This window comes from Centroberyx affinis, unplaced genomic scaffold (assembly GCF_046629955.1).
Source record: "Centroberyx affinis isolate AG114_WGS23_722 - 3 ecotype Tasmania unplaced genomic scaffold, CSIRO-AGI_Caff_v1 ptg001238l_1, whole genome shotgun sequence".
Taxonomy (NCBI): Eukaryota; Metazoa; Chordata; class Actinopteri; order Beryciformes; family Berycidae; genus Centroberyx; species Centroberyx affinis.
The window spans coordinates 1-13,071 of record NW_027279751.1 but is presented as its reverse complement, the minus strand read 5'-3'; the positions used below and the strand labels follow the sequence as shown (position 1 = coordinate 13,071).

General features: G+C 39.8%; 1 protein-coding gene across 1 annotated transcript; it reads left to right on the top strand.

Annotated features, from left to right (window-relative positions):
* Positions 1–5,602: 5,602 nt before the first annotated feature.
* Positions 5,603–12,837, top strand: LOC139648662 (sodium- and chloride-dependent transporter XTRP3-like; the record flags this gene model as incomplete). The annotated part of the gene is made up of 5 exons (XM_071524844.1): positions 5,603–5,726; positions 8,106–8,246; positions 11,972–12,063; positions 12,174–12,401; positions 12,727–12,837. Coding segments are annotated over exons 1-5 (696 nt in total), but the record flags the coding sequence as incomplete, so codon positions are not given.
* Positions 12,838–13,071: the final 234 nt, after the last annotated feature.

Genomic DNA, 13,071 nt, shown 5'->3' with positions numbered 1-13,071 from the left:
TAAGAGTCTTAATGGTCGAAATGGCAGAAGAATTGCTCCTATTCCAGATATACAGTATAGAGATTCAGGTTGTATTGATGGGGTTTGAGGCTGTGAGGCATGAGAGTACACGTGAGCTGATGAGGCCGTTGCCTTGGTTACCATGTGGCGGGTGATTTAAAGCAGTGAATCTCAAAGTGGGGTCCGGGGACCCCCAGGGGTCCTTGAGGGGGTTCCAGGGGGTCCCCAGCAAAAAGGGGAATCATTTATTTTCACTATAATTCCATCCATAAGTAACACAATGACAGAATGTATGACTATTTTGGTCATAGGTTTCATACACTTTCTGTAATAAAACATCTAAAAGCAAAAATCTTATCAGATGGGGGACTCTGGGACAAAATCTTATCAAATGGGGGTATGTGGTCCAATTTGTGTCAGTTTAGGGGTCCTTGACGTGAGAACGTTTGAGAACCACTGATTTAAAGGACTAGTGGTTAAGTAACTACGCGTCTGGCATCATGGAGGTCGTAGAATTGACTGTTAGCTAATATGCCATATAACAACAAGCTCTAGGAAAAGATGGCTAGCCTAACGTTACCTGAAAACGCTTGTTGTGTTGTGACCGGCGTTCTATTCCGTAATATTATCAGTAAAAGTGAGCAGTTTGATAATAGTCTGTTTCTAGATTTAGGTTAATGTTACTGTGACACAAATTGACTTCTCTTTATTTTAGCCCTAGTCCCTTTACTCTTTGTCAGTTTAGCCCTAGCTTCTCCAAAACACTCTTGAATTGTAGCTTGAGTTGAGTCAGCTCAGTTAACCTCAACAAACTTGTTGTTGTTGTTTTGTTTTGTTTTTAGCTTTCTTAGCTAGCTAACTACTATTAATTAACATGCAACTACTAGCCAACTCTACTAGTTACATAATGTCAAATCAGATGCGGTAACAAGAAGACAGTAGCTTACCAGATACTACGCTTAGATAGATGTATCAGAGAAGACTTGAGCAGTCGTAAGTTTAGAAACACAAGCTGTTCTCAGCCGTTGTTGCCAAGAGCTGAAGCCCTCCAACATGGCTGCCAGGTGGTGTGAGAAGTCACAAGAAAGACGTTTATATTTATACAAAATGCTGCGCCTGCTCAAAGAGAAAAATGCTTCTGGAGAATGGAGAGCCTGTCACAGGTATGTTCATTGTCGTTTAGTTTGTGCATACATGGGCAATTATGGGTGATGAATTAATCCGTATCATACACTTTTGCACACACTATCATCTTGTGACACATTATACAGTCATGCCTCAATGCAGTTTATGATAGAATGTAGGCCTGAATAGAATACATGGAAGTAAATCTAAATAAGGTGTATGCATGTCAGAAAATCAGCTATTGATGTCTTAGATCCATTATCTGGGCCATAATTGGTGTTATGTAATATAATTATGCAATATACATTTTGTGGTGGCCAAATTTATCTAAAAAGCTACAAATAATGTGGTCAGTGTGGCCATGTAGCCCATCTGCTTCTGTGGGAAACTTCAAAATACCTTCAGTCAGACAAGTGTGTTTTGACTGAAGCAGTAGGCCTACTTGCATAACTTTCCATTCCCTTGAAGATTTATTAACCTTTTTTGCCTTGTCTCACTCTGTCTGTGTAATCATTCACCTCACCTCCTCCTCTCTTCTTTCACAATTACAGAGATATATTCAGAACCTGCAGGAATTAGGCTTTTCATAGAAGGTGTTGGCCTTGACCATTGTAGTTGTAGAGTGTTCTAAACAGACCTGTGTGCGTTTTTGATATTCTCTGATAGAATCTGATTTCCAGTGGAGAGGAAAATGAATATTTCCTGTTTCACCAGATTAAAGAATCCACACAGACATATTGAATGGTTGTCAGCTAAAATGTTAGAATTAGAGATACTGGTTGCAAGAAGCTTGTCAAAATTTCTTAGACTCTTAAGAAGTCATTTTAGCTCCTACACATTTGTAGATGTGATAGTCGCTAGCTGTATCATCACTTTAAGCTATGCAAGAACCTCGCAAAAAATAATGCAGTAATTCTGAGATTCAGAGATGTTGAGTGTTGATACTACAAAGATTTTACAGAGATTAGACTACTTAGTTGAAAAATTGATGCAATGATTTTTCCCATTGCAAATATCAATAAAGTTTTTTTTTAATATAAGCTTATTGCAGAGTATGAAATTATGCTGCAGGATAATGTAAAAAAAAAATATAGGATCACATATGGAAATGGCTCAACAAAGATTTGATTCATGACTGTATCTGTCCTGTAGGTGGCAGTGCTGCGTCAAACCCAGACAAGTTAGAATGGGCCGTGAATGGACTCAGTATAATGAAAACATTTGTGAATGACCATACATTAATACAAATACACAGTGTAGAAGACCAGAGTAAAGATTTTCTAATGCAATTACCTGCCAATATGCTTGTTTTTACACTACAACACTAATACTGCACATTAAGTTACTGTACCAGAGCACATTCAAATGACATGGCTTTACTCTACTAATGGTAATGAGGTTATAAATCTTAGTGCCCAGTAGCAACTAGGCTACCTCATTAAAAAGTGAGACACTATTAAACTGCTGTAAGCCTCTATCCCTGCTACAGCTATCTTCTTCAAACTGACGATGTGTCAGAAGCTGATCTCTAAACTGAACAACCAACAACGAACACATCAGGAAGTCTCCTGGCTGCCATCAGCTCCATGGTTCACCTAGCCAATACAACCCCTTGGCTTTCCCACACATTTCCAACCAAGCACTTGTCCGGGGTCCAGTATTATTCACAGACCACACACAGCATCCAGGGGTCCATTCAACAGCAGCAAACCAGTATATCTTGTTGATATACTTGATTAGACCATTTGCATGCACTTGATAAATGTGCATTTCCTGGCTCATTCATTGTTTGTTACAATGAGCTGCACTGTTCATCACTTAGTGATGGCTCATGTAAAAGCGAGGGAGAGAGAGCGCGGGCCAAAGCCGTTAGCATAGATCAAGACCGCCACACTGAGAGGCCGTCTTATGTAATGATGTCTTAGCACGCTGTCTGTTACAACAGTCGGTAATTGCTCATTGTTGACAGCGAGGAAGGGGACGCGGGGTCCCTGTGTTTCAGCAGCAGGATGTCAGAACCTGTTTTGCCTATATACTGGAAGACTGGCCTGCAGGCTAGCATTTTCCGGATTGTTCTGGTCTGAGACCAGTCCCAACGGTCCCTCTCTTTGGGGTGTGAGCATCTGAAAGGCCACCACGGTGCAGAGGACCAGTTGTGGTTTATAGAAACAGGACAGGATGCTAACCTCTTGAGAGTCAGGTCTTGTTAAATTCCACATCTGTCGACAAAACATGACCCCCACCCACCCCCCCCGGCCCCCCTCTCAACCAGGCAGGCGGCTCTAATGCGTCCCTCTTCGGATAAGCTCGCTTCACTTCAACGGCCACACATTTTGTTTTCCAGGCCTCTTAACCACCCGACTCGAACCATCATGGAATCCCAAATAAACACAGCTCATGAGTCAGAGGGACGTATCTAGGGCAGAAAGCTGCGTCGGGCGTCCTGTCTGTGGGGTACGAGGGAAAACACATCCTTCCCGGTTGTCCAGCTGCAGCCCTCGCAGCTCTGCTGTTTACAGTGTCGCTCCTCCACATCACATGGCCTCCAACAACACGGACCAGAAGGCGAGGCGTCTGAGAGTCCATCAGGTCCCTATACCCCACACACCAGGGCCTAAGTCCCACAAGGCATCTTAGTGCTAGGCTTCAACTCGCTATTGAGCTATCGAAGCCTCTGATAGCTGATATTCAATATCTTGTCAGGGTGGAAAAGCATCTGAAACAAATTTAGACCATCACGGGACACTAAAACTCTCCACTGAAATCCAGACTAATGAAAGTCTTTTAGGCAGGGTAGGGTTAGGGTTAGGGTTAGGGTATTGATCAATGCCGAGATGTTTTATAGGGGAACTGTGCCCAGAGAAGCAGCACTCATCGTTTCCCATTTACGAACGGTGTCCACTCCTGTCCAACAGCCCGCGGTCCTAAACGCTGCCCCGTGGCCCCCCCACAGGCCCTGACAAAACAGGCCCCCTCATATGGGGCGGATTCAACAATGGATAAGTGGGACACACAGCAAGCAACCACACGTGGGCCATTGCACAACCGGTTTTTTACCACCATCTGAGAATCATGATGACCTGCAAGAAAGTGAATCACGGCGTCTGATAAGGCTTCAGTTTTGACGTGAAGTTGCATCGTGGCAATTGCGATGACATTTGACGCTTTGTCGTTTGAGACGATCAGCGTCATCACATTGAGGTTCTTGAACATTTGCGTATTACAATACCACTGAATCAGTGATGAATTGGCTGACATTTCTGGCTTTCGAAACCCCTTTTCCAGCTCCTACTCCAAAAAATATCTTGTTCCTGACAGGAGGCATGCCTACGCAAGCAGGATGATCTTTGTTGACCAGTGCTGGGGCATAATGAATATGGCGTCAAACCTGGGAGTGTTAAGTGTATTAGTCATAAAATACTTGCTAGACCTAAGTAACCCTGCATGTCCGCCATTTTCTTTGATTTTCTCCTCTCCCGTCTGTTTCATCTTTAACAACACATATCCGTGCACATTATCTCCTGTTCTATGTTTCGATTTGATTATACTCGTAATAATAGAATAATAATTAATAGAAGATTATATTTTATTGCCATATTGTAGAAAAAAAAATATTTTCAACAATCAGAGATTTTTATGCAGACATAGTTAAAACTGTTGTCCAATTCAACTGTTTACTCACACTTAGGCTCTTAATCCATGCCTGGGAAACAGCTCCTTTGATTAAAATCACGAAGTTTTAAGAATGTGACATGTTCACCATGATAGTTACGCAATTGACTTTACTGCCTTATCTGTGTATGCTTTATTCAGGATCTGAAATGACCATAAAATCACTTTATTTACTTTTATTTACTCGTTTATTTAACGGTTACAAATGTATTAGACATTGTTTCATATATAAAATACAAAATAGATGCCATGCATGCAGGTTGCTCGCCAAAGCTAATTTGCAACCCCTGTCCCTGGCTAGGCTTTTGGGGTTAAAAACAGAAAGTTAAAACTTGCCTGAGTCTGAGAAGACAGTGTTTTTTTTTTTTTTCTGGAAACAAAAGTAGACTTTGAGGACAGGTGTAGAAAAAGCTGGACTGAGACTTGGAGAAAGGTTACGTCTGGAGCACACAGATAAACTTGTTGTGCAAACTCATGCCGAACGTTTCGACACTGACTGGACTTTTCCATGGAAGAGGGAGTCATGTTGGGCTGTAAGGGCTTGTGAAATCAAACATTCACTCAAGTTATCTTGGCAGTAGCAATTATAATCTACCGTAAGACCCTCCCTCTTGAGTGTGGGACCTCATTAGAATAAGAATGTGCTAATAAAACTCTGGGTTGGAGCATACAGACTCAGCCTCCTGAACCCTTGTCGCACACTTGACTCTCTCCTTGGATTTGTTGGTGTACTGACAGGAGCAGCAGTCTGAGGTTTGGCTCTCGTGGTGACTCCAGTGGAGCAGCAACTTTGAAGGACACAGACATGGAGAAGGATGCAAGACCCAACTGGGACAATCCCATGCAATTTGTACTGGCGTGTGTATCATATGCCGTTGGACTGGGAAATGTGTGGAGGTTTCCATACCTCTGTCAAATGCATGGTGGAGGTAAGGAACTACATTTTCTACTTTGGCATCAGCAGGTAGAAATCTCTCACATTGGCAATATGCAGCAGAGTATCTGTAGCCCTGCATGAATTCAAGCTCTCTATAATACAAGCAGTGTAACTCAAATAATGACTTGCGTTAACATCGGTTAATTTTAAACTACTCAAATCTTGGCTCTGCGCTATAATGGCGTAGTTGTGAAGAGTGAGCAGATAATTATCCATTTACAGAAACAAAAATTTGCATTTTATGGTAAAGAGACGCCATATTAATCATTTTCACAAGTGAATGTTGATTCTGTTCTGCAACACTTATATCTGGATTGCAAGTATTTTCTTTATCTGTTTTTTTTATGCACAGTGCATTCATTCTTAACTTGCAGCAAAGTGTCCGTTTGGTAATTTATTAGCAAACGTTAAAGGACAAAAGTTATTAGTTGTGTCTGTGGATTTTAGTTGCTTTAAAATATACTGGGTTGTCACTCCTGATTCACAACACAGGAGGATCATCTCAAAAGAGAAGGTTTGACTGCACTATGTCAAATCATTCATTTATTTGGCCTAGTTAAAGGAAATATAGGGGAAAAAAATGAAAACAAGTACAAAGCTCTCAAAGCCGTCTCTTTCCAGATCGGACTGAAGGGCAAATAAAAGGAGTGCAAAATCATATACTGCCATATGCAACATATTGTAAAATAAAAGAGAGGTTAGGTCAAGCTGCAATGTGTGTGATAGGGTTTCATCTTCTTACTGCACATAAGCTTGACAGTGGAATATTTTAGCTTCCTGTTTATTTGTTTTAGTTGCATAATCTAAGATTTTACGGTTAGGCTGTTTCTTGCAATACTTTCAAGCTAATCCTTATCGGACTGAATGAGCTATTCATTGAACATGTCAGTTAGAGTTGACTCAAGTTGGAAAGTTGTATGCAATAAACAGATTGTAAAGTAATTCCACCTTGTTGGATCAATGAAGCAAGGAGATTAGAAATGACAATGCAATGTCTAAAAATAAACAGGGTTATTTCCAGTTATCCTCATGGAACAGGTCCAAAACTGTAATACTGGTCCCATTGGTGTGGTGATTTTCCACTTGGAGACTATGGTGCAAAACAAAGAAACTACTTTGATAAGGTCCTATTTGATATTTCAGAGTTGTTCACTTTCATATTCCATTTCATTTTATACCTGTAATTTGAAGATTGGATTACATTTTAATCTCAGTAAGAGAAAGATCAGATCTCAGAAAGGTCAGAAATGCAAGTATGCCACTGTACAAAACGCATGGCATTTCTTCTGTATTAGACATTCCTAAGTGAAGAGAGACAGAAAGGATGGGAGGGAGTGGATGTAAAAAGCAACAAGTGTTCTAGGTTGATTTTGAACACAAGGCATTTTTACATGCTAGGCGCCTTAACCAACTGAGTTGCCCTTGTAGAGAATTTTGCCACTGTCCCTTTCAGAGTCTGTGCACACCACTGATTGGTTCTGTGCATGGGTCAGTGAGCAATGAGCACCTATCTACTGTAATTACTGTCCTGGATTTATAACTTCCAGGCAGGAAACCAGTGGAGACATGTGACAGGCCTCTTTAGGTGTGATGGGGGCAACTAAATAGGGATTATTTTGGTTCACTGACACCAAAAAAATGTAGTTGCATCATTCTATGCGCAGAAACAAGGTAACACAATAACCATATCTATGGTTATATACCTTCATAATCAACATTCAAATATTAGCATACCAGTGGACAATTCCGGACACTCGCTCTTTGGTGCAGTTTCCTTTCTATTTAGAGTGCAGTTTTTTGACGAAAGGCAAGTGACATAAAATTATACAGAGAAGCTAAAAAATGACAGTTCATACCAAAGAGTGTGTGTGTCAAATTGGGCCAAGAGTGTCCAATAATTGTAATAATAATTATAATTGTTATAATAATAATGCTTTTTTTTGTACTGCACTTTTCATTCACAGTGAAAGTGCTACAGAGTTAAAAACAAAACATTATAATAGTATAATAGCAAATATTGATCCTTGTTGAATCCTAGTTGGGACCATGATGTAGTTTTCATTTAGATTTCAGTCATGCATATTTTAATATACAAATACGTTACATTTAAATGTTATGTTACTATAGCTATTTTCATTATAATATGATTTTTGAAAAGGTAAATCAGTGCAAACTATTTGCAGTTCACTCAGTGTACATGTAGCCTCACGCTTGGCATTTAAACAATTAGAAGAAACGCTTTGTTTCCAATAGGTCCAAGTACTCTAGAAAACACACTAATGTAACAGCAAAGTTGTCTATGTCTGGCTCAGACATTGACAACGTTTGTTTCTTCTAAGCTGGCTAAATAAGAGTGTCTTTGCACCTTCAGGCGGGTTCCTGATTCCATATCTCATCATGCTGGTTGTGGAGGGCGTGCCTTTATTCTACATGGAGCTCGCCATTGGCCAGAAGATGCGTCTGGGTAGCATTGGCGCGTGGACTGCCATCAGCCCTTATTTGGGAGGAGTGGGTGAGTGCTAACTGAAGATATCAATATTTATCCCTTGTGTAGAGGCAGAGATTGGAGCTGGGTCTGGCAACACACGGTTGAGTTGCACATAATCCACATGCAAACTGATTTCTGACTCGACTCTGTTGTTTTAGGCTTACACTGAGATGACATTGCACTCAGTAGAAAGGCAACTGATGTCATTTTGTAGGCAGTAAAGTTAGCATTTATATGGTGTGTCGTCCAAAATCCATAGAAAATAATGGATTTGCAAGTACATCAACTAACATCACCTTTGAATTTTTGTCCTTCAGATACTTTTTATATCAATTGTTGCTAGCAAAATGCTAATTGTTTGGGAAAGTGGACTACAACAGTCATTAGCTTGTAACTAGCAACAACTGGAAAGTGTAACAAGTAACATGAACAAGGCAATTTTAACTATATATGAATAATGACAACTATAATAACTATTCAATGTAACACTATGAAAAATGTAATCATTTGTACAGTACAGTCAGAACACGAGAGGCAAAGAAAGTTGCTCATGACCTCTGCGTCAAAGTGCATCGGTGCTATTGTAGTCCACTTTCCCTGATGATTAGCATTTTGTTAGCAAAAATCAATATTAAAAGTAACTAGCTTACAAGCTTGAAATCCTATGTATTATATAAGCCTTTTGTGTTCATTTGCTGATGCACTTCTATTTTATTATTTTTGGGCACCTATGAAGCATGAATAAATTCTTATATTGAGTACTAAAGATATATCACACTCTTTTTTTTTTTTACTTGGTGCAGCTTTAAAGTGTGTGCACTATTGCCCTACACGTTATTATTATATTTTTCCCCAGAATTTTACAGAATCACAAGGAGGATCAGGCTTGAACGAGTGTGAATGAAGTGTTCATCAGGGACTGGGGGAAAGGTGACTGAATTAAGTTGCGTGTAAAATAATCTACTCTTGTATCTATCTGTTATTATCACACCTGTCAGGCTTTGAATTCCTTGTAGAGATCGGGATGGTTGTCGGGCAGATGCTTTGTTAAAGGATACAGCTGGTGTTTTTAAATACATTTCTTATTGTCAACAAATCCTATGAAAAAAACAAAATCAACAATGCGTTTGCTCTACTCCCATTATGTTCCGACTTCCCACGTACCGTTTTTAGCCTTCAAACCAGAAGTCATTGGCTCCAATTGTAAGCTAAAAACCTTTAAATACAGCTCACAAAGATATATACTGAACAAAAATATAAACGCAACACTTTTGTTTTTGCTCCCATTTTTCATGAGTTGAAATAAAAGATCTAAAGACTTTTTCTATGCACACAAAAGGCTTATTTCTCTCAAATTTTGTTCACAAATTTGTTTAAATCCGTGTTAGTGAGCACTTCTCCTTTGCCAAGATAATCCATCCACCTGACAGGTGTGGCATATCAAGATGCTGATTAAACAGCATGATTATTGCACAGGTGTGCCTTGGGCTGCTCACAATAAAAGGACACTCTAAAATGTGCAGTAGTGCACAGTACGCAGTACACAGTACTGCTGGTACAGTACCATTTTAAAATTGTGTTACCTTGGTAGGGGAGATCTGGGACAATTGTAGCACTTCTTGTTTTTTCCTCATTTCAAAAAGATTGCGTCAACTAGAGTTACAATATTTGAATGTGGACAACCTACACATGTGCCCTACCAATACAAACAATAATTTAATAATGATTTTGTCATGAAAATCACGTTTTTGACCATAACAACCACAAAATAGAACGCACAGTGTTGATTTTTTGCAGGGAAGTTGCAAGTTCCTGGCTCTTGTGTAACACAAATAATGGTCCGTGCTACAACTGTACCCCTGCTACAATCGACCTGGTTCTCCCCTACTTTTATAGTAGCGGTATACCCTGCAACCCTAGTAGCAGACTAGTGGTTGATGTTGTGGCTGGAAGTGTAGTGGATATAGCTCGCAAACTAGTGGTCGATGTTGTGCCTATAAAGGTAAAAATTAGCAGTGGATGTAGCTAGTAGCAAACTAGTGGTGGATTTGTGGCTAACATAAACTAGTAGTGAATGTGGCTAACAGTAAATAAACTAGTGGTGGATGTTGTGCAGTAAACTAGTGGTGAATGTGGCTAGTTGTAAACTAGGAAACCTGATCTTCTGAGATGTTGTGAAATGAGCATAGTCTCTTAAAATGCAAATATGTGCTCCGTGCAGGAAAAGTGAGAGAAATACCTATGTGTTTCCACCACATAAGGATTACGTGAAGGAGGCTCAAGTAGAAACAGGAAGAAGTTTGACATTAACACAGTGGAAAGTAAGGGTGAAGACGATTTCTACTACAACTATTATTACACTTACCACAACTGTTACTACTGCTGTAACATTAACATTAACAACAAACATTAAACGTCTCAGAGTAGATCAGCTACTCTAGATCAGTTTGACTTCCTTTCAATTAGAAATATGTTTTTCTCATCTCAAGTTGTCATTTGTTGTATAGTGATATCTGTTGTTGAATGCAGTTGTTAAATGAGCTGTTGAAGAGGGATTTTTGCTAATGAATCTGATCCTCTCTGTTATTCAGTATATGCTACCTAACAAATTCATGTTACGAATTTATTAGGTAGGTGTTGCATATAAAAAGTATGCATTAAAATGCATTAGTATTTCTATATTCTATATATTTCTATATTTTGTGGCAAGTTTGTCAGTGTTTGCCACTGACTAGAATTTGTAAACGCATGTTCTATTACATTTGATTATCCTACAACCAGTACCGCATTGTGCTGTGAACATATTTATCAAATCCTAGTGATTTGAATTTGTCCTGTATCTGTACGTTATAGTTTTATAATAAAAAGTTGAGTGGTGGTTATATGGACCAATGCACCCACAACCCACAAATACTGTACTTGTGTGAGGGTCCATATTAACATATACACTGCAAAGACAGTACCATGAAAATGTTATGCAGGATGTAAGCTTGTACCACTGAAACTCAAGAATCACCTTGGTGTCAACAACAGGGATTTGGTGATTTAAGCATGAATAACTTTAGGCAACCAGTTGGCCACTGCCCAAACTTCTATCACAACTTGAACGTACCAGAATAACTTGGGAAACAACATTGAATAGAAGCACTTGGTCCAATTTACTTACTTTTCTGTTGGCAAATAATCAAACATCACTTTATACTGTATATTATAACCTACCACCTTAGTGCTAAGGCGAAGCACAACATAACATATCATTCAGCACTACTTATGTCAGGTGCTGGGCCACATTTGTAAGTACTTAGTTTAGTACAAATGTGTGTACACGTTGAAGTTACATTGTGCTGTTAAACAATTTTAAGTACATTATGTATTAGGGAGATTTTTACAGTTTTTTACATGTTGTGTACTTCCAATATTTTTCCATAGGTTAATGCACAGGTTAAATAAGAGATGATCATGCATACCACCAAAAGAGACTTTAGACTTCATGTTGTCATGACTCCAAATCTTGAGACTTGACCTGGACTCAAGCTCAAGGACTTGACACTTGGCTTATTTGACACATGGCTTAGACTTGATGAAGATCGTGTGACTTGACTTGGTTTCTGGTCTTGAGCCTTGACTCAGACATGCATAAAATGACTCTGAAGCATCAGTGGTTAAAAGTATGGATGCAAATTTAATATGTAACATGAGGAACAAATGAATCCTATTTTTTAATCTATTGTATAATGTTCTCATTTCAGGTCTTGCTAGTGTTGTGACGTCCCTGTATCTATGTCTCTATTACAATGTCATCAATGCATGGAGCTTCTGGTACCTCTTCAATTCCTTTCAAGTGAGTTTCTCGCGAACAAGCTACGTTTTGCGATTGCAGATATATGCCAAATGTCGGTTACGTGTGGAGCATAAGTAGACTCGCCTATTCTGTGTTCACTCCCATCCCAGTCGGTCCTGCCCTGGGCGCAGTGCCCCATCAACCAAAACCTGACCGGGCCTATAGAGGAGTGCGAACGTGCCACGCCCACCCAGTACTTCTTCTACAGACAAACGCTGAACATCTCTTCTTCCATCGATGAGAATGGAGGCGTGCATACGGGACAGGCGCTCTGCCTCCTGCTGGCCTGGATGATCGTCTACCTGTTCATTGTCCGAGGCGTCAAGTCAACTGGAAAGGTTACGGAGCTTTAAGTCAGTATTATTGTAATGTGGGGAAAGAAAGCGTTGGGGAGAATGCGTGGAATTATTACACAATCTTAGTCCACTTCATTACATAACCATAAGCTGGGAGCCTCTGAGGAGAGGTCAAGGTCTGTGTGAGAAGTATATGGTGCAGAGATCAGAGATTATTAGGTCAGGTATGTGTAATGGTAAGTGGATGATAATTAGGGCATATTCATTTTCACTGCAATGCAAATTCTGTGCTTTGAAGTGTGGAATAATTATGCTGGAAAACCTCAGTAACCAGTACACTGTTTGTTTTTTTTTACACAACTTGTAGGTGGTGTATTTCACAGCCACGTTTCCCTACCTGGTCCTCATCATCTACCTGATCCGGGGCGTCACCCTTCACGGTGCCATGAATGGGGTCAAATACATGTTCACACCCAAGGTAGGCTTGTGTTGGAAGGTTTGGAAATGGGGATACAGGGATATGAGGGTGCTGGTGATACACTGTATGGCACAAAGAAATTATTGAAGCATTTCCATTCAGAGGCCTAGCCTGGTGACAGGATTCTCGTACACAATAGGAGATGTCTAACTATCATAGTATACATACTTTATCATGAGGAAGAGTAATAGGTTTTGTAGTATCATGAAACTGTTTTTTTTACACAACTTGACT